Below are 19,679 nucleotides of genomic sequence, written 5' to 3' on the forward strand. Positions count from 1 at the left end.
AAGTAATGAAAAGGTAATAAAAATGTAATAAAAAGTAATAAAACATAATAAAAAAGTTATTTAAAAAGTAATAAAAAGTAATAAGAAGTAATAAAAAGAAATAAAAAGCAATAAAATAAATAATTAAAAAGTAATAAATAGTAATAAAAAGCAATAAAAAGCAATAAAAAGCAATAAAAAGCAATAAAAATAATAAAGAAGTAATTAAAAAGCAATAAAAGGTAATAAAGAAGCAATTGAAAAGTAATAAAAAGTAATAAAAAGTAATAAAAAGTAATGAAAAAAGTAATAAAAAAATGGAAAAATTAATAAAAGTAATAAAAAAGCCAGAAAAAGCAAGAAAAAGCAATAAAAAAGCAATTAAAAGCAATAAAAAGCAATTAAAAGTAATAAAAATTAATAAAAATAAAAAGTAACAAAAAGTAATAAGAAAAAAGTAATTTAAAAAGTAATAAAAAGTAATAAAAAGTAATAAAAATTAATTAAAAGTAATAAAAAGTAATTAAAAAGTAATTAAAAAGTAATAAAAAAGTAATGGAAAATGTAATAAAAAAGTAATAAAAAAGTAATTAAAAAGTAATAAAAAGTAATAAAAAGTAATAAAAAATAATAAAAAGTAATAAAAAATAATAATTAAAATAAATAAAAAAAAAAAAAACAGCCCCGAAACAACCCCGAGAGGATCAAAGGATGGAGGAAGAATTGGGAGGGGGGGAAAAAAGGATTAAAAATGGCAAAAAATGGGGGAAAAATGGAAAAAAAAAAAAAAAAGGTAAAAAAACGGCCCCGAAATGATAAAGGGAGAGAGCAAAAAATGACAAAAATAGGAAAGAAAACGACAAAAAACGACAACAAAAGGAAAGAAAGCGACAAAAAAAAGACAAAAAAAGACAAAAGAAGAGAAAAAGGGAGAAAAAAGGAGAAAAAAGGAGAAAAAGGAGAAAAAGGAGAAAAAGGAGAAAAAGGGACAGAAAGGGACAAAAAAGGACAAAAATGGACAAAAATGGCCAAGAACGACGGGGAACGACAAAACAGGACAAAAAAGGACAAAAATGGACAAAAATGGCCAAAAAAAGACAAAAATGGACAGAAAATGACAGAAAATGGCCAAAAATGACAGAGATTGATGGAAAATGACCAAAAAAAGGACAAAAAAGGACAAAAAAAGGACAAAAATGGCCAAAAACGACGGAGAACGACGGGGAACGACAAAAAGGGACAGAAAAGGACAAAAATGGCCAAAAAAAGACAAAAATGGCCAAAAATGACAGAGAATGGCCAAAAATGACAAAGATTGATGGAAAATGACCAAAAAAAACAAAAAAAGACAAAAAAGGACAAAAAAACCAAAAATGGCCAAAAACGACGGAGAACGACGGGGAACGACAAAAAAGGACAAAAAAATGACAGAAAAGGACAAAAATGGACAGAAAAGGACAAAAAAGGCCAAAAATGAGAGAGAATGGCCGAAAATGACAAAAAAAGGACAACAAAAGGACAAAAAAAGGACAAAAAAAACCCAAAAAAAGACAAAAATGGCCAAAAACGACGGAGAACGACGGGGAACGACAAAAAGGGACAGAAAAGGACAAAAAAGGCCAAAAAAAGACAAAAATGGCCAAAAATGACAGAGAATGATGGAAAATGACAAAGAAAAGGACAAAAAAGGACCAAAAAGGACAAAAATGGACAAAAAAGACAGAAAAGGACAGAAAAGGACAAAAAAGGACAAAAATGACAGAAAATGGCCAAAACCTACGGAGAACGACAGAAAAGGACAAAAAAAGGACCAAAAAAAAAAAAAAGACAAAAAAAATCCCAAAAAAATCCCCCAAAAATAAACCCCCCCCAAAAAATACAAAAAAATCCCCCCCCCCAAAAAAATCCCAAAAAATCCCCCAAGAATTCCCAAAAAAATCCCCAAAAAATTCCCAAAAAATCCCCCAAGAATTCTCATAAACCCCCCCCCAAAAAAACCCCAAAAATTCCCAAAAAATCCCCAAAAAACCCCCAAAAACCCCCAAAAAAAATCCCAAAAAAATCCCCAAAAATTCCCAAAAAATCCCCCAAAAATTCCCAAAAAAATCCCCAAAAAACCCCAAAAAATCCCCAAAAAATTACCAAAAAATCTCCCAAGAATTCTCAAAAAATCCCAAAAAAACCCCCAAAAATTCCCAAAAAATCCCCAAAACATCCCCCAAAAATTCCCAAAAAATTCCCCAAAAATTCCCAAAAAATCCCCCAAGAATTCCCAAAAAAATCCCAAAAATCCCCCAAAAATTCCCAAAAAAACCCCAAAAAAACCCCAAAAAAACCCCAAAAAACCCCCAAAAAAATCCCAAAAAATCCCCAAAAAACCCCAAAAAACCCCCAAAAAATCCCCCAAAAATCCCCAAAAAATCCCCCAAGAATTTCCCAAAAAATCCCCTCAAAAACCCCAAAAAATCCCCCAAAAAAACCCAAAAAATCCCCCAAAAATTCCCAAAAAACCCCCAAAAAACCCCCAAGGGTTCCCCAGTTGCCCGCAATTCCCGCGATTCCCGCGATTCCCGCGATTCCCGGAATTCCCACAATTCCCACAATTCCCGCAATTCCTGCAATTCCCGCAATTCCCACAATTCCCGGAATTCCCGGAATTCCCTGAATTCCCTCAATTCCCGGAATTCCCACAATTCCCTCAATTCCCACAATTCCCACAATTCCCGCGATTCCCGGAATTCCCGGAATTCCCCCAATTCCCGCAATTCCCACAATTCCCACAATTCCCGCGATTCCCGGAATTCCCGGAATTCCCCCAATTCCCGGAATTCCCTCAATTCCCGGAATTCCCCCAATTCCCCCAATTCCCCCAATTCCCACAATTCCCGCAATTCCCGCAATTCCCACAATTCCCACAATTCCCGCGATTCCCGGAATTCCCCCAATTCCCGCAATTCCCTCAATTCCCGGAATTCCCCCAATTCCCCCAATTCCCACAATTCCCCCAATTCCCACAATTGCCACAATTCCCACAATTCCCGGAATTCCCCCAATTCCCACAATTCCCACAATTCCCTCAATTCCCCCAATTCCCACAATTCCCACAATTCCCGCAATTCCCGCAATTCCCACAATTCCCCCAATTCCCCCAATTCCCACAATTCCCGGAATTCCCGCGATTCCCGGAATTCCCGGAATTCCGGCCTTGCTCACACTTGCTCTCGATGAAATGGTGCAGCAGGCAGGATTTGCCGGTGCCGGCGCTGCCGATCACCAGGAACTTGAAAAGGAAATCTGATTAAAAAAAAAAAATAAAAACAAACCAAAAATATTCCCAAAATTCTCAAGTTCGGAGGCGAAATTCCCAAAAATTTCTCAGGTGAAAAAATCCCCCTCCCCTCCATCAAAAAAAAAAAAAAAAAAAGAAAATTCTCACCAAAAAAATTTCCCCGAAAATCCCAAAAGTTCCGAATTTAAATTCCGTTCGGAGATCCTCAAAATTTGTATTTGGGACCCCAAATTCCCAAAAAATTCCTCTGCAGTGCTCGAAAAATTTCCCAAGTTTGGGGATACCAAAATTCCCAAATTTGGACCCAAAATTCCCAAAAAATCCACCCCCGGAAACCCCAAAATTCCCAAATATAGACCCAAAAATCCCCCACAGAAAATACAAAATTCCCAAAAATTCCCAAATTGGGACCCAAAAATCCCACCCAGAAACTCCAAAATTTCCCCCCAGAAAGTCCAAAATTCCCAAATTTAGACCCAAAAATCCCCCACAGAAAATACAAAATTCCCAAAAATTCCCAAATTTGGAACCAAAATCCCCCCCAAAATTCAAAAATTCCCAAAAATCCCCCCCAGAAACCCCAAAATTCCCCAAAAATTCCCAAATTTGGACCCAAAAATCCCCCACAGAAACTCCAAAATTCCCAAAAATTCCCAAATTTGGACCCAAAAATCCCACCCAGAAACTCCAAAATTCCCAAATTTAGACCCAAAAATCCCCCACAGAAAATCCAAAATTCCCAAAAATCCCCCCCAGAAACTCCAAAATTCCCAAAAATTCCCAAATTTAGACCCAAAATCCCCCCCAAAAATTCAAAAACTCCCAAAAATACACCCCCAGAAACCCCAAAATTCCCTAAAATTCCCAAATTTGGACCCAAAAATCCCACCCAGAAAATACGAAATTCCCAAAAATTCCCAAATTTGGAACCAAAATCCCCCCCCCAAAATTCAAAAATTCCCAAAAATCCCCCACAGAAACCCCAAAATTCCCCAAAAATTCCCAAATTTGGACCCAAAATCCCCCCCCAAAACTCAAAAATTCCCAAAAATCCCCCCCAGAAACCCTAAAATTCCCCAAAAATTCCCAAATTTGGACCCAAAAATCCCCCACAGAAACCCCAAAATTCCCAAAAATTCCCAAATTTGGACCCAAAAATCCCACCCAGAAACTCCAAAATTTCCCCCCAGAAACCCCAAAATTCCCAAATTTAGACCCAAAAATCCCCCCCCAGAAACTCCAAAATTCCCAAAAATTCCCAAATTTAGACCCAAAATCCCCCCCCCCAAAATTCAAAAACTCCCAAAAATCCACCCCCAGAAACCCCAAAATTCCCAAAAATTCCCAAATTTGGACCCAAAAATCCCCCACAGAAACTCCAAAATTCCCAAAAATTCCCAAATTTAGACCCAAAAATCCACCCCCAGAAACCCCAAAATTCCCAAAAATTCCCAAATTTAGACCCAAAATCCCCCCCCAAAATTCAAAAACTCCCAAAAATCCACCCCCAGAAACCCCAAAATTCCCAAAAATTCCCAAATTTGGACCCAAAAATCCCCCACAGAAACTCCAAAATTCCCAAAAATTCCCAAATTTGGACCCAAAAATCCCCCCCAGAAACTCCAAAATTTCCCCCCAGAAACTCCAAAATTCCCAAATTTAGACCCAAAAATCACCCCCAGAAAATCCAAAATTCCCAAAAATTCCCAAATTTGGACCCAAAATCCCCCCCCAAAATTCAAAAACTCCCAAAAATCTACCCCCAGAAACCCCAAAATTCCCAAAAATTCCCAAATATAGACCCAAAAATCCCCCACAGAAAATACAAAATTCCCAAAAATTCCCAAATTTGGACCCAAAATCCTCCCCAAAATTCAAAAATTCCCAAAAATCCCCCACAGAAACCCCAAAAATACCCAAAAATTCCCAAATTTGGACCCAAAAATCCCCCACAGAAACTCCAAAATTCCCAAAAATTCCCAAATTTGGACCCAAAAATCCCCTCCAGAAACTCCAAAATTTGCCCCCAGAAACTCCAAAATTCCCAAATTTAGACCCAAAAATCCCCCCCAGAAAATCCAAAATTCCCAAAAATTCCCAAATTTGGACCCAAAATCCCCCCCCAAAATTCAAAAATTCCCAAAAATCCCCCCCAGAAACCCCAAAATTCCCCAAAAATTCCCAAATTTGCACCCAAAAATCCCACAGAGAAACTCCAAAATTCCCAAAAATTCCCAAATTTAGACCCAAAATCCCCCCCCAAAATTCAAAAACTCCCAAAAATCCACCCCCAGAAACCCCAAAATTCCCCAAAAATTCCCAAATTTCGACCCAAAAATCCCCCACAGAAAATACAAAATTCCCAAAAATTCCCAAATTTGGACCCAAAATCCTCCCAAAAATTCAAAAATTCCCAAAAATCCCCCACAGAAACCCCAAAAATACCCAAAAATTCCCAAATTTGCACCCAAAAATCCCACCCAGAAACTCCAAAATTCCCAAAAATTCCCAAATTTGGACCCAAAAATCCCACCCAGAAACTCCAAAATTCCCAAATTTAGACCCAAAAATCCCCCACAGAAAATCCAAAATTCCCAAAAATCCCCCCCAGAAACTCCAAAATTCCCAAAAATTCCCAAATTTAGACCCAAAATCCCCCCCCCCAAAATTCAAAAACTCCCAAAAATCCACCCCCAGAAACCCCAAAATTCCCTAAAATTCCCAAATTTGGACCCAAAAATCCCACCCAGAAAATACGAAATTCCCAAAAATTCCCAAATTTGGAACCAAAATCCCCCCCCAAAATTCAAAAATTCCCAAAAATCCCCCCCAGAAACCCAAAAATTCCCCAAAAATTCCCAAATTTGGACCCAAAAATCCCCCACAGAAACTCCAAAATTCCCAAAAATTCCCAAATTTGGACCCAAAAATCCCCCCCAGAAACTCCAAAATTTGCCCCCAGAAACTCCAAAATTCCCAAATTTAGACCCAAAAATCCCCCACAGAAAATCCAAAATTCCCAAAAATCCCACCCAGAAACCCCAAAATTCCCAAAAATTCCCAAATTTGGACCCGAAAATCCCCCCCAGAAACTCCAAAATTCCAAAAAAATTCCCCTTTATGACCCAAAAAAAACCCAAAATTTAGACCCTCAATTGGTTTTACAGAGCCCAAAATCCCCCCCAGAGACCCCAGAGCCCCAAAATCCCCAGAGACCCCAGACCCCCAAAATCCCCCCCAGAGACCCCAGAGCCCCAAAATCCCCAGAGAGACCCCAGACCCCCCCAAAATCCCCCACAGAGACCCCAAACCCCCAAAACCCCCATAGAGACCCCAGACCCCCCCCCAAATCACCTACAGACACCCCAGACCCCCAAAATCCCATAGAGACCCCAGACCCCCCAAATCCCCCATAGAGATCCCAGACCCCCCCAAATCCTCCGTAGAGACCCCAGACCCCCCAAATCCCCCATAGAGACCCCAGACTCCCCCCAAAATCCACTTTAGAGACCCCAGACCCCCCAAATCCCCCACAGAGACCCCATACCCCACAAAATCCCATGAACAGACCGCAGACCCCCCCAAATCCCCTATTAATCCTCCAGAGTTCCCCAAATCCCCTACAGAAACCCCAGACCCCCAAATCACCCATAGAGACCCCAGACCCCCCAAGATCCACTTTAGAGTCCCCAGACCCTGAAAATCCCCCATAGAGACCCCAGACCCCCACCCCAAATCACCTACAGACACCCCAGACCCCCAAAATCCCATAGAGACCCCAGATCCCTAAATACCCCATAGAGACCCCAGACCCCCCAAAATCCCATAGAGACCCCAGACCCCACAAGTCCCCTACAGAGACCCCAGATCCCCAAATCCTACATAGAGAGCCCAGATCCCCCCAAATCCCCCATAGAGATCCCAGAAACCCCAAATGCCCGACAGAGACCCCAGCCCCCCCCAAAATCCCCCACAGAGACCCCAGACCCCCCAAATCCCCCATAGAGACCCCAGACCCCCCAAAATCCCCCATAGAGACCCCAGACCCCCCAAATCCCCACAGAAACCGCAGACCCCCCCAAATCCCCCACAGAGACCCCATACCCCACAAAATCCCATGAACAGACCGCAGACCCCCCCAAATCCCCTATTAATCCTCCAGAGTTCCTCAAATCCCCTACAGAAACCTCAGACCCCCAAATCACCCATAGAGACCCCAGACCCCCCAAGATCCACTTTAGAGTCCCCAGACCCTGAAAATCCCCCATAGAGACCCCAGACCCCCACCCCAAATCACCTACAGACACCCCAGACCCCCAAAATCCCATAGAGACCCCAGATCCCTAAATACCCCATAGAGACCCCAGACCCCCCAAAATCCCCTACAGAGCCCCCAGACCCCCCAAATCCCCCAGAGACACCCCCAGACCTCCCCAAACCCCTACAGAGACGCAAGACCCCCCAAATCCCCTAAAGATCCCCCATAGACCCCCGGAACCCCCAAATTCCCTATAGCCCCCCCACAAATCTCAAATACACATCTCCGGAAATCCCCTACAGACCCCCCCCCAAATCCCCTACAGACACCCCTAGAAATTCCCTAATCCCCTAACGAACCCCCCAAATTCCCTATAGAGAGCCCTCTATAGACACACCCCAGAAAACGAAACCTCCCAAATCCCTACAAACCCCCCAAACCCCTACAAATCCCCTATAAATCCCCTAAAGATGCCCAAGCCCCACCGTAGGTCTCGGACATGCTGGAACCGGGCCGGGAGACCGGGACAAAAGATGGCGGCGCCCGCTGAGGAAACTTCCGGCGTCCTGAGCATGCGCAGGGGAAAGCGCCAATAGATGGGCGGGACATGGATGGGGAAAAAGGGAAAAAGCCAATGAAAAGTCCGGATGAAGGAAATGGGCGGGGCCCGGGAAAAGGCGGGAACTCTGAGGCGAAAGGGGCGGGGCCAAAGGGAACTGCGCTCCTAAAAGGGCCTGGTTTGGTTTAAAATCAGCAGAAAAGGGCATCAAGGGCATCCAGAATCCACCAGGGTTGACATAAAATCACCCGAAAGATACGCAGGACGATAGAGACTGGGATGGTGCAAAATGGGATCACATGGACTGGGATTGCACAGACTGGGACCAGATGGATCAGGGCCATCCCGACTGGGATTGCACAAACTGGGATGGCATGGACTGGGACCGTATGGACCGGGATGGCTGCATCGGGACGATGCGAACCGAGGCGGTTCTGCCCCACCCAGGGGTCCCTCCCAGTCCTGCCCTGTCCCGTGCGGGGGCTCTGACAAAACTCCCTGGAGTGAACGAGGAGGTCCCAGAGCGCTCCCGGTGCCGGTCTCTGTCCTGGAGCAGTCCTGGAGCAATCCTGGTGCTGACTCTGGTCCCGGTCTGATTCTCAGTCCCTGAGCGGTGCTGGTGTCGGTCTCATTCTTGGTCCTACAGCGCTGCCAGTCTCCATGCAAGTGCCGGCTCTGGTTTCCATCTCAGTCTCAGTTATAGTTTGGGTCTTGGTCTTGGTCTCGATCTCGGCCACAGCCTTGCAGTGGTTCCGGTCCCAGTGCTGGTTCCGCTGCACTCTTGGTCCCGGAGTGCTCCCAGTGCCAATCTCAGTCTCAGTCCTGGTCTCAGATCTGTGCCAGTCTCGGTTCTGGTGCCGGTACCAGTCTCTGTGCTGGCACAATCCCGCTCTCAGTCTCAGTCCCAGAGTTCTCCCTGTGCCGGTGCTGGTCCCGGTCCCAGAACAGTCCTGGAGCGCTCCCGGTGCCGCTCCCAGTGTCCGTGTTTATCGAAGGTTGAGAGAGAGACACGGACGACTGACTCGTGATCAGAATCCAGATCTACTCTCAGCTACATTTGCTTACACACCCTTTTTGGGAAGGCGGTAATTTTTTACTACATTCATTGGGTTAAACATCACTCAGACAAACTTTACATTTCTACTTATTTAGTTCAATCTTCTTTCCTGTCGCAGTCTCGATCCAATCTTTTTGTAATCTTCAAAGCTCTGGTTGTTCTTGCCAAGGCATCTTGGTTATCAAACTGCAAATGCTGATTAAATCCACAGCTCTCTCTGTGTCAGCTTCCACAGTGTTGGTCTCAGCCTGGGTCCTATAGCGGTGCCAGTCTCGGTCTCAATGTCGCTCTTGGTTTTGGAGCGGACCCAAACCCAGTGCTGGTAGCAGTACCGGTGCTGGTCCCAGAGTTCTCCCAGGGCCAATCTCAGTCTCGGTTCTGGCGCCGGTGCCAGTCTTGGTGCTGGTTCCGGCGCCGCTCCCAGTGTCAGCCCTGGAGTCCTGCCAGTGCCGGTGCCAGTGTCGGTCCCCGGACAGTGCTGGAGCACTCCCGGTGCAGGTTCTAGTGTCGGTGTTGGTCTCAGTCTTGGTCCCAGGGCCAGCTCTGGGGCCGGTTTCGCTCTCGGTCTCCTTCTCAGTCCCAGGCCTAGTTCCGCTTCTGGAGCGTTGATGGTCTCAGTTCTGGTGTCGGTTCTGTTCCCACTCTTGGTCTCGGGCTCCATTCTGATTTCGGTCTCATTCTTGGTGCTGCTGCCGGTTCTGGTGCCGCTCGCGGTCTACGGTCCCACAGATTTTCGTCCCATTTTGGTGATTCTAGGATCAACCGGGCAGATTTAGGCTGGACTGCTGCTCACTTTTGGAGAACATGAGCCCCATTTGGGTGATTTTACACCCCTTTGTATGGATTTCAGGGGCCTTTGACTGATTTTATGCCAACCCTGGTGGATTTAGGCTGCATTTGAGGCTCTTTTCTGAAGATCTTAGGGCAAAGCAGGCCCTTTTAGAACCACAGGGCCCCTTGACCCCGCCCCTTTCCCCTCACAGTTCCCGCCCTTTCCTTGACCCCGCCCCTTTCCCCTCACAGTTCCCGCCCTTTCCTTGACCCCGCCCCTTTGCCCTCACAGTTCCCGCCCTTTCCTTGACCCCGCCCCTTTGCCCTCACGGTTCCCGCCCTTTCCTTGACCCATCCCCTCCCAGTTCGGTTTCGGAACTGGGAATGAGGAGGGGGAGGAGGAGGAGGAGGGAGGAAGAGGCGGAGCGGCAGCAGGAAGCAGGAGCAGAGAAGGAGCGAATCAAGCGCGCGGCTCCGGAGCTCCCTGAACTCGCAGCCTCCCCGGGACCATCGCCCCCCATCCCGCAGGTGCCCGGGGAGGGGGAGCTCGTCCCAAATATCCCGGGGGGGGGGGGGGTCCCTGGGTTTGGGGTTCCCTGGGGGGGATGTTTGGATCTCTCTGGGCTCCGGAGCCGCAGGTGCCCCTCGGGGGGACATCGATCGGGGGGTCCCCGGGAGGTGTTTTTGGGGGTCCCGGTGGCTGGCGGCAGGGCCCCGGCGGGGGGCGGGGGGATGCGGGTCCCCCCGCGGTGGGGATTGGGCTTCCCGGGCCGGGCCCTGCGAGCTCTGCCGGGGCCACGTGGGGACCGCGCGGGACCGGCGGGATCGGCGGGGGACAGCGGTTTTGGGGAGCCCCGGGAGAGCCGCGGCTTCCTGGAGCGGGAGCCCGGAGAGAGGAGAGCCCCAGAAGGGCAGAGCGGGGACCCCGAGAGGGGGGGACCCCTGGGATTCCCGGGATCCCGGCGGGGGGTGCTGGGGCTGGAGGGGCGGGATGGCCGGGAAAGGGGATCGGGGGTCCTTGGGACGGAAGCGGCTGCTCCCAGTATGAGCCCGCTTGCTCCCCGCGTGTGGTTCCAGTTTCCTCGGCACTCCCACTAGGAGCCCAGTCACTCCCAAGTCATGGCCTGATTTCATGCAATTTGCCCCCAGCACGGTCCCCGTTGCTCCCAGTTCCTCCCACTTTGCTCCAGTGCGTTTCCAGCTCCCCCAGCTGCCCATACCATAGTTCCAGTCACTCCCAGTACGATCCCAGTGCGACTCCAGTATGATGCCAGTCTCTGCCTCCAGGGCCCCAGTCGCTCACACTTGCCCCCGGTTGCCCCAGCATGCTCCCAGTTTTCCCCCAGCACATTCCCAGTTGCTCCTAGCTAGGTCCCAGTCAGCACCCCTGTGGTCTCAGATACTCCCAGTATATCCCAGTAGCCCTGAACAATCTCCTAGTCATTCCCAGGCACTGCCAGTTACCTCAGCGTGGCTCACTTGCCCCCAGTTGCATCCCAGTTGCCCCTAGAATAGTCCCAGTGCCTCTCTGCATGGTTTGTTTATTTATTTTTTGGGGGGAGTGGGTTCGTTTGGAGAATGCAGAACTCCAAAGCTGAGCCGAAAATGCCCCTTGGGGGACATTGGGGGGTCCTGGTGGCAGCTGCCGGCAGAGGCAGCCTGGAGGAGCAGAGCCCTGTGTGCCCCAGGATCCCAAAGTGGGGAGCCCAGAGAGGGGGGAGCGCCGAGATTCGTGGGACCCTCAAGAGCCTGGAGAGGGGCAGGGGGGAGTCCATGAATCCCCTGCGCCCCAGACAGAGAATAAGGGGGAGAAGGGACCGTGGGACCCAAAAACCCCCAGCATCCCTAAATAGGGAGATGGAAGAGGGGAGAGCTTTGTGGATTCCTGGGACTCCCAGCAGCCTGGGGAGTGCAGGGACCGAGGAGATGGGGGACCCCCAATACAAGCGTGAGCCCCAGAGCTGGGACAGGGGGGAACCCCTGAACACCAGAGGAGAGGGACCATTCCCAGGAGCTGGTGGGAGGCATTTCCAGGCCTGAATGTTGGCTGTTTGGGAGGTTTTTATGGGCCCCAGTGCCCGGGGACTTCTAGAGATGGACTTGGGCAGGCAGAACCCGCAACACAACATGCTCATCCCTTGTTTTAGCCCAAAGCAGGATTTCCCATTCCCAACCCTTGGCCCGATGGAGGAGGAGGAGGCTCTGAGGAAGAGGAAGCTGCCCCAGGATAACCAGGCAGGTGAGGAGGAATTCACTGCCCCTTTTAACCCTCTGTCCTGCTCCATCTCCCAGCCCAGCAGGGCCCCCAGCTGCAGGACAACCCCGCTGCCGGCGCCGTCGTGCCGGGGTCGCGCTGGGGGGTTCTCCTTCCCCTTCCCTCTGGCACGGAGGCAAATCCCATCCTCTCCTTGTCCTTCCTCCCCCAGACAAGGAGCTGAGGACAGAGACCATGGAGGACAAATCCCCGCGGCAGAACCTCGAGGAAGAGGTCGTTTGGAGCGGCTCCACGTCGCAGGAATCCAGCGGGGAGGAAGAGCCGCGGAGATCCCGCACGAGGAGGGGCTGCAAACGCAGATCACGGGGATCTGAGGAGGAAAGACCCAGCCTGGGCCAGGCAGGGGGTCGGAGATGGAGCCGGAGCTCGGACCTGGTGGTTCATGAGCAGCTTCATGATGGAGAGAAGCTCCACAAGTGCTTGGAGTGCGGGATGAGCTTCAGATGGAGGAGCAGCCTTATCTGTCACCAGAGGATCCACACCGGGGAACGGCCCTACAAGTGTGGGGATTGTGGGAAGGGCTTCAGACGCCGTTCCGACCTGATCCGTCACCAAAGCATCCACACTGGGGAGAGGCCCTACAAATGTGGGGATTGTGGGAAGGACTTCAGGCAACGTTCCAGCCTAATCTGTCACCAAAGGATCCACACTGGGGAGAAGCCCTACGAGTGCTCAGAGTGTGGGATGAGGTTTCCCGTCAACTCCCAGCTCATGCAGCACTACCAGACACACACGGATGAGAGACCCTACGAGTGTCCTGACTGTGGGAAGGGCTTCAGGAAAAACTCCACACTCATGAGACACCGGCGCATCCACACTGGGGAGAGGCCCTACGAGTGTCTCGAGTGTGGGAAAGGCTTCAGCGACAGCTGCAGGCTGATGTACCACCGGAGGATCCACACTGGGGAGACGCCCTACAAGTGTGAGGAGTGTGGGACGAGTTTCCGGCTGAGCAGCCAATTGATCCGCCACCAGAAGATCCACACTGGGGAGAGGCCCTGCATATGTGGGGATTGTGGGAAGGGCTTTAGGGAACGTTCCAAGCTCGTCCAGCACCAAAGGATCCACACTGGGGAGAGGCCCTACATATGTGGGGATTGTGGGAAGGACTTCAGGACAATCTGTACTCTCATCAAGCACCAGCGCATCCACACTGGGGAGACGCCCTACAAGTGTGAGGAGTGTGGGAAGAGTTTCTGGCTGAGCAGCGAATTGATCCGCCACCAGAAGACCCACACTGGGGAGAGGCCCTACAAATGTGGGGATTGTGGGAAGGATTTCAGGCAACATAGCACCCTGATCCGTCACCAATTTATCCACACTGGGGAGATGCCCTACGAGTGCTCAGAGTGTGGGAAGAAGTTTCCCGTCAACTCCCAGCTCATGCAGCACTACCAGACACACACGGCTGAGAGGCCCTACAAGTGTCCTGACTGCGGGAAGGGCTTCAGGGATAACTCCAAGCTTGTTATTCACCGGCGCATCCACACCGGGGAGAAGCCCTATGAGTGTGAGGTGTGTGGGAAGAGCTTCAGCAACAGCTCCTCACTGATCCTCCACCGGAGGATCCACACTGGGGACCGGCCCTACAAGTGTGAGGAGTGTGGGAAGAGTTTCCGGCAGAGCACTGAATTGATCCGCCACCAAAAGGTCCACACTGGGGAAAGGCCCTACAAGTGTGGGGATTGTGGGAAGGACTTCAGGCACCGTTCCAACCTAATCCGTCACCAAAGTATCCACACTGGAGAGAAGCCCTACGAGTGCTCAGAGTGTGGGAAGAGGTTTTACTGCAGCTCCCAGCTCATGCAGCACTACCAGACACACACGGATGAGAGACCCTACGAGTGTCCTGATTGCGGGAAGGTCTTCAGGAAAAACTCCAACCTCATCATCCACCGGCGCATCCACACCGGGGAGAGGCCCTATGTGTGTACTGAATGTGGGAAAAGCTTCTCCTGCAGATCAGCGTTGACCATACACCAACGGAGGCACCAGTAAGGGAAGCCCTGTGAGGACCCACGTTGGGCAGAGCCTTGGTGACCCACATTCCCTGGAATCCATGCTGGGAAGACACTCGGCTGGTTATACTTTTGTTTTGGCCTCCCCATACTATCTGCTCCTGTGGCACCCTCCCCACATCTCTGTATCACGGTTCCATCTTAGTCATTTTCTGGGGAAGGAGGGGCAGGTGAAGACGGCAGAGGAGGGTACAGGAAGACAGGAGCAGGCGAAAGAGGCGTTGGTGGGAGAGGAGGGTATCCCTGAGCACCAGTAGGTGAGGGAGGAGGGTATCCTTTGGCAGGGGGTGTGTCAGTGGGTCAGGTGAAATCGGGCCAGGTGAGGTAGGGTCAGATTCCCTTGATCCCATGGGGGCTACCAGCAATTCACCATCCATATCATCGATCCGATATAAACTTTTCATCCAATGCCAGGTGTTCTATACAACGCTTCCCTTGGACACAACCCATGCAATTATTGTTTTCAGGTACTTTAACAATCATTAACCCACACTCAACCAGCCACTCTGGTGTTTCCTGCAAATAGAAAAATGAATCAACGTAGGGAACTTTGTCCAATCTGCCCTCCTGTTTACAAAAGATCAGTAACTGTGAAATCACATCAGATGGCAAAGACAAGTTTTCCGGACACATTTTCCCATGCTGCAAGACATATTTCGGCCACCAAGTGTTATAATAATCAATCAACCTTATGTAACTCTTGCCCAAAATTACCTTCCTTCCAATGTGCTAATGAGCAGCCCAAAGGAGAAGTGTGTGGTGTGGGGGCACTGCCGCCCAAAATCCGTTTAATCTTCTCCGTGTTACAGCTACAATAAACCACTGATGCCGAACCTGCAACGCTTTCGCGATTGACTGACGGACGGCACCGCGGCAATACCAGGAATTCCTCAGCCCAACCACACGCGCCTTTCGCTGCGCCTAACTGGCAGGCAACCAGGCCAGAGTAAAAGCACCTTACCTTTCTCCAGGGGACGTTGTGAGCGGCGGGGGGTCCCGGTGCCGACGGGCTTCCCGAGAATCCCTCGGTGCCGGCTGGGGCGTGATCGGGTCGCGGGGTCCTCAGCAGCGCTCACAAGGTCCCATCTGGGTCGCCAAAATGTTAGCGTGGAAACGCATAATCACAGGATGATTATATGCAGGTGGTTTCATTGAAGAGCTTGGGGAGCCGGGGTATAAACCCAAATCTGACTCCAACGTGGATTCGAGATGGACGTGTTTTTATACCCTTTTCATGATATAGCTGTATATTAATTATTAAACCTGTATTGGTATCATATCTACGTTGATCTTATCCAAGTATCAATTCTTGCAATTTTCATCAGGTCCCCCAAATATCGTTTCCCAAGATTTTTATTACAATTAAGCAATAATTACATTCAACTACCAAACAATCATTACATTTAACAATCGTATCATATGATGATTACGTAGGTGCAGATTCACCTGACCTAATTCATTCCAAAGGCCGAGTTCCCTTGCCCAGGCCTACCAGACCAACCTTTCTTCCCATCCCCTGAATCCTTGGTAATTCCCATGATTTTTGAAACATTTTAACCCTATGCTAACACAGGGAGTTTGGCAGGGCCCTACACAGGACAGGGCAGGACGGGAGGGACCCCTGGGTGGGGCAGAACCGCCTCGGTTCGCATCGTCCCGATGCAGCCATCCCGGTCCATACGGTCCCAGTCCATGCCATCCCAGTTTGTGCAATCCCAGTCGGGATGGCCCTGATCCATCTGGTCCCAGTCTGTGCAATCCCAGTCCATGTGATCCAAACCTATGTGATCCCAGTTTGGATGGTCCTCCACGGCCCACACTCCCAGGGTCTGGAATTCCAGTTGCCAGCCAGGAAAAGATGTTCCTGCCCCTGAAGGCAAAGCTCTTAAGAAGGGGCCAAAAGCCAAGTGGAGCAGGATCTTACAGGGACATTTCACTGCCAGCCTTCATACCTTCAGCCATGGCTCTTGGAGCTCCAGCATTGGGAAGGAAATCAGGGCAGGGTCTTTGCTGGGAGCTGCCCTGGCTCAAGGGAGCTACTGGGAGAGAAACAGAGCAGGCAGAGACAGGCAGGAGAGAAAGGAGGACACAAACACAATCAGCTGAGAAGGCGCCACTGAAAACAGAACTGGAACTGACGGAGAGTGAACGGGACAGAAATCAGGAACCGCGAAAATTTTATTTGCTATCAAATACAAGCTGCCCAGCCAGTCCCACACAATCCCGATCCCACTGCTCGAAATTTGGATCCCACTCCTCCCAATCTCCTTCCAACCCCTTCTCCCCCTGGTGACTGTGGAATCCAGCAAGGTTCGTGTGGGACTGAGTTGTTTTGAGGCGGGAACAATCCACTTGGAGGTGGGATGGAGCCCTTCTGGGTTGAAGTTGAGGTGTGTTCATGGGAATTTGAGTGGTTTAGAGGGGACAGGCCCATCCCTCTTGGCTTTGGAGCACAAAGAGATGGAGGACAGACAAAAAATAAGGCCAAAACAAAAGGATAACCAGCCAGGTGCCTTCCCAAACTGCATCCCAGGGAATGTGGGTCACCAGGGCTCTGAAGATTGTGGGTCATCCAGTGGGGGATGGACTTGGAGCAGCGCACGAAGCTCTTCCTGCGCTCAGGGCACTCACATGGCTTCTCTTACTGGTGCCTCCGTTGGTGACTGACCAAGGTTGATCTGCAGGAGAAGCTTTTCCCACACTCGGGACACTCGTAGGGCCTCTCCCCGGTGTGGATGCGCCGGTGGGTGATGAGGTAGGAGTTTTGCAGGAAGCCCTTCCCGCAGTCAGGACACTCGTAGGGTCTCTCATCCGTGTGTGTCTGGTAGTGCTGCATGAGCTGGGAGCTGGAGTAAAACCTCTTCCCACACTCTGAGCACTCGTAGGGCCTCTCCCCAGTGTGGATACTTCGGTGACGGATCAGGTTGGAACACTGCCTGAAGCCCTTCCCACAATCCCCACACTTGTAGGGCCGTTCCCCGGTGTGGATCCTCTGGTGACAGATAAGGCTGCTCCTCCATCTGAAGCTCATCCCGCACTCCAAGCACTTGTGGAGCTTCTCCCCATCATGAAGCTGCTCATGAACCACCAGGTCCGAGCTCCGGCTCCATCTCCGACCCCCTGCCCGGCCCAGGCTGGGTCTTTCCTCCTCAGATCCCCGTGATCTGCGTTTGCAGCCCCTCCTCATGCGGGATCTCCGCGGCTCTTCCTCCCCGCTGGATTCCTGCGACGTGGAGCCGCTCCAAACGACCTCTTCCTCGAGGTTCTGCCGCGGGGATTTGTCCTCCATGGTCTCTGTCCTCAGCTCCTTGTCTGGGGCAGGAAGGACAAGGAGAGGATGGGATTTGCCTCCGTGCCAGAGGGAAGGGGAAGGAGAACCCCCCAGCGCGACCCCGGCACGACGGCGCCGGCAGCGGGGTTGTCCTGCAGCTGGGGGCCCTGCTGGGCTGGGAGATGGAGCAGGACAGAGGGTTAAAAGGGGCAGTGAATTCCTCCTCACCTGCCTGGTTATCCTGGGGCAGCTTCCTCTTCCTCAGAGCCTCCTCCTCCTCCAACGGGCCAAGGTTTGGGAATGGGAAATCCTGCTTTGGGCTAAAACAAGGGATGAGCATGTTGTGTTGCGGGTTCTGCCTGCCCAAGTCCATCTCTAGAAGTCCCCGGGCACTGGCGCCCATAAAAACCTCCCAAACAGCCAACATTCAGCCCTGGAAATGCCTCCCACCAGCTCCTGGGAATGGTCCCTCTCCTCTGGTGTTCAGGGGTTCCCCCCTGTCCCAGCTCTGGGGCTCACACTTGTATTGGGGGTCCCCCATCTCCTCGGTCCCTGCACTCCCCAGGCTGCTGGGAGTCCCAGGAATCCACAAAGCTCTCCCCTCTTCCATCTCCCTATTTAGGGATGCTGGGGGTTTTTGGGTCCCACGGTCCCTTCTCCCCCTTATTCTCTGTCTGGGGCGCAGGGGATTCATGGACTCCCCCCTGCCCCTCTCCAGGCTCTTGAGGGTCCCACGAATCTCGGCGCTCCCCCCTCTCTGGGCTCCCCACTTTGGGATCCTGGGGCACACAGGCCTCTGCTCCTCCAGGCTGCCTCTGCCGGCAGCTGCCACCAGGACCCCCCAATGTCCCCCAAGGGGTATTTTCTGCTCAGCTTTGGAGTTCTGCATTCTCCAAACGAACCCACTCCCCCCAAAAAATAAATAAACAAACCATGCAGAGAGGCACTGGGACTATTCTAGGGGCAACTGGGATGCAACTGGGGGCAAGTGAGCCACGCTGAGGTAACTGGCAGTGCCTGGGAATGACTAGGAGATTGTTCAGGGCTACTGGGATATACTGGGAGTATCTGAGACCACAGGGGTGCTGACTGGGACCTAGCTAGGAGCAACTGGGAATGTGCTGGGGGAAAACTGGGAGCATGCTGGGGCAACCGGGGGCAAGTGTGAGCGACTAGGGCCCTGGAGGCAGAGACTGGCATCATACTGGAGTCGCACTGGGATCGTACTGGGAGTGACTGGAACTATGGTATGGGCAGCTGGGGGAGCTGGAAACGCACTGGAGCAAAGTGGGAGGAACTGGGAGCAACGGGGACCGTGCTGGGGGCAAATTGCATGAAATCAGGCCATGACTTGGGAGTGACTGGGCTCCTAGTGGGAGTGCCGAGGAAACTGGAACCACACGCGGGGAGCAAGCGGGCTCATACTGGGAGCAGCCGCTTCCGTCCCAAGGACCCCCGATCCCCTTTCCCGGCCATCCCGCCCCTCCAGCCCCAGCACCCCCCGCCGGGATCCCGGGAATCCCAGGGGTCCCCCCCTCTCGGGGTCCCCGCTCTGCCCTTCTGGGGCTCTCCTCTCTCCGGGCTCCCGCTCCAGGAAGCCGCGGCTCTCCCGGGGCTCCCCAAAACCGCTGTCCCCCGCCGATCCCGCCGGTCCCGCGCGGTCCCCACGTGGCCCCGGCAGAGCTCGCAGGGCCCGGCCCGGGAAGCCCAATCCCCACCGCGGGGGGACCCGCATCCCCCCGCCCCCCGCCGGGGCCCTGCCGCCAGCCACCGGGACCCCCAAAAACACCTCCCGGGGACCCCCCGATCGATGTCCCCCCGAGGGGCACCTGCGGCTCCGGAGCCCAGAGAGATCCAAACATCCCCCCCAGGGAACCCCAAACCCAGGGACCCCCCCCCGGGATATTTGGGACGAGCTCCCCCTCCCCGGGCACCTGCGGGATGGGGGGCGATGGTCCCGGGGAGGCTGCGAGTTCAGGAAGCTCCGGAGCCGCGCGCTTGATTCGCTCCTTCTCTGCTCCTGCTTCCTGCTGCCGCTCCGCCTCTTCCTCCCTCCTCCTCCTCCTCCCCCTCCTCATTCCCAGTTCCGAAACCGAACTGGGAGGGGATGGGTCAAGGAAAGGGCGGGAACCGTGAGGGGAAAGGGGCGGGGTCAAGGCAAGGGCGGGAACTGTGAGGGGAAAGGGGCGGGGTAAAGTAAAG

General features: G+C 51.6%; 3 protein-coding genes across 3 annotated transcripts in view; 1 reads left to right on the top strand and 2 right to left on the bottom strand.

Annotated features, from left to right (window-relative positions):
• LOC134055964 (tyrosine-protein kinase receptor UFO-like) overlaps nt 1-9,803 on the bottom strand; it is a 35,912-nt gene extending 26,109 nt beyond the window's left edge. Inside the window, exons 1-3 of the mRNA XM_062512436.1 lie at nt 9,410-9,803; nt 8,012-8,092; nt 3,193-3,273 (exon numbers count right to left, since the gene is read on the bottom strand). Of these exons, the coding sequence (XP_062368420.1) occupies nt 3,193-3,273; nt 8,012-8,092; nt 9,410-9,803 (556 nt within the window). The remainder of the gene's footprint in view (nt 1-3,192; nt 3,274-8,011; nt 8,093-9,409) is intronic.
• A 2,294-nt stretch (nt 9,804-12,097) lies between these two features.
• Nucleotides 12,098-14,186, top strand: LOC134055965 (zinc finger protein 420-like). The gene is made up of 3 exons (XM_062512438.1): nt 12,098-12,152; nt 12,340-12,679; nt 12,764-14,186. The coding sequence occupies exons 1-3, from the start codon at nt 12,098-12,100 to the stop codon at nt 14,184-14,186; spliced, it is 1,818 nt and encodes a 605-aa protein (XP_062368422.1).
• A 2,135-nt stretch (nt 14,187-16,321) lies between these two features.
• Nucleotides 16,322-19,679, bottom strand: part of LOC134056009 (uncharacterized) — a 262,164-nt gene continuing 258,806 nt past the window's right edge. Inside the window, exon 27 of the mRNA XM_062512488.1 lies at nt 16,322-17,278. Coding sequence (XP_062368472.1) covers nt 16,848-17,278 — 431 coding nt within the window. The 3' untranslated portion in view covers nt 16,322-16,847. The remainder of the gene's footprint in view (nt 17,279-19,679) is intronic.

The sequence above is a fragment of the Cinclus cinclus genome, chromosome 37 (assembly GCF_963662255.1).
Source record: "Cinclus cinclus chromosome 37, bCinCin1.1, whole genome shotgun sequence".
Classification (NCBI taxonomy): Eukaryota; Metazoa; Chordata; class Aves; order Passeriformes; family Cinclidae; genus Cinclus; species Cinclus cinclus.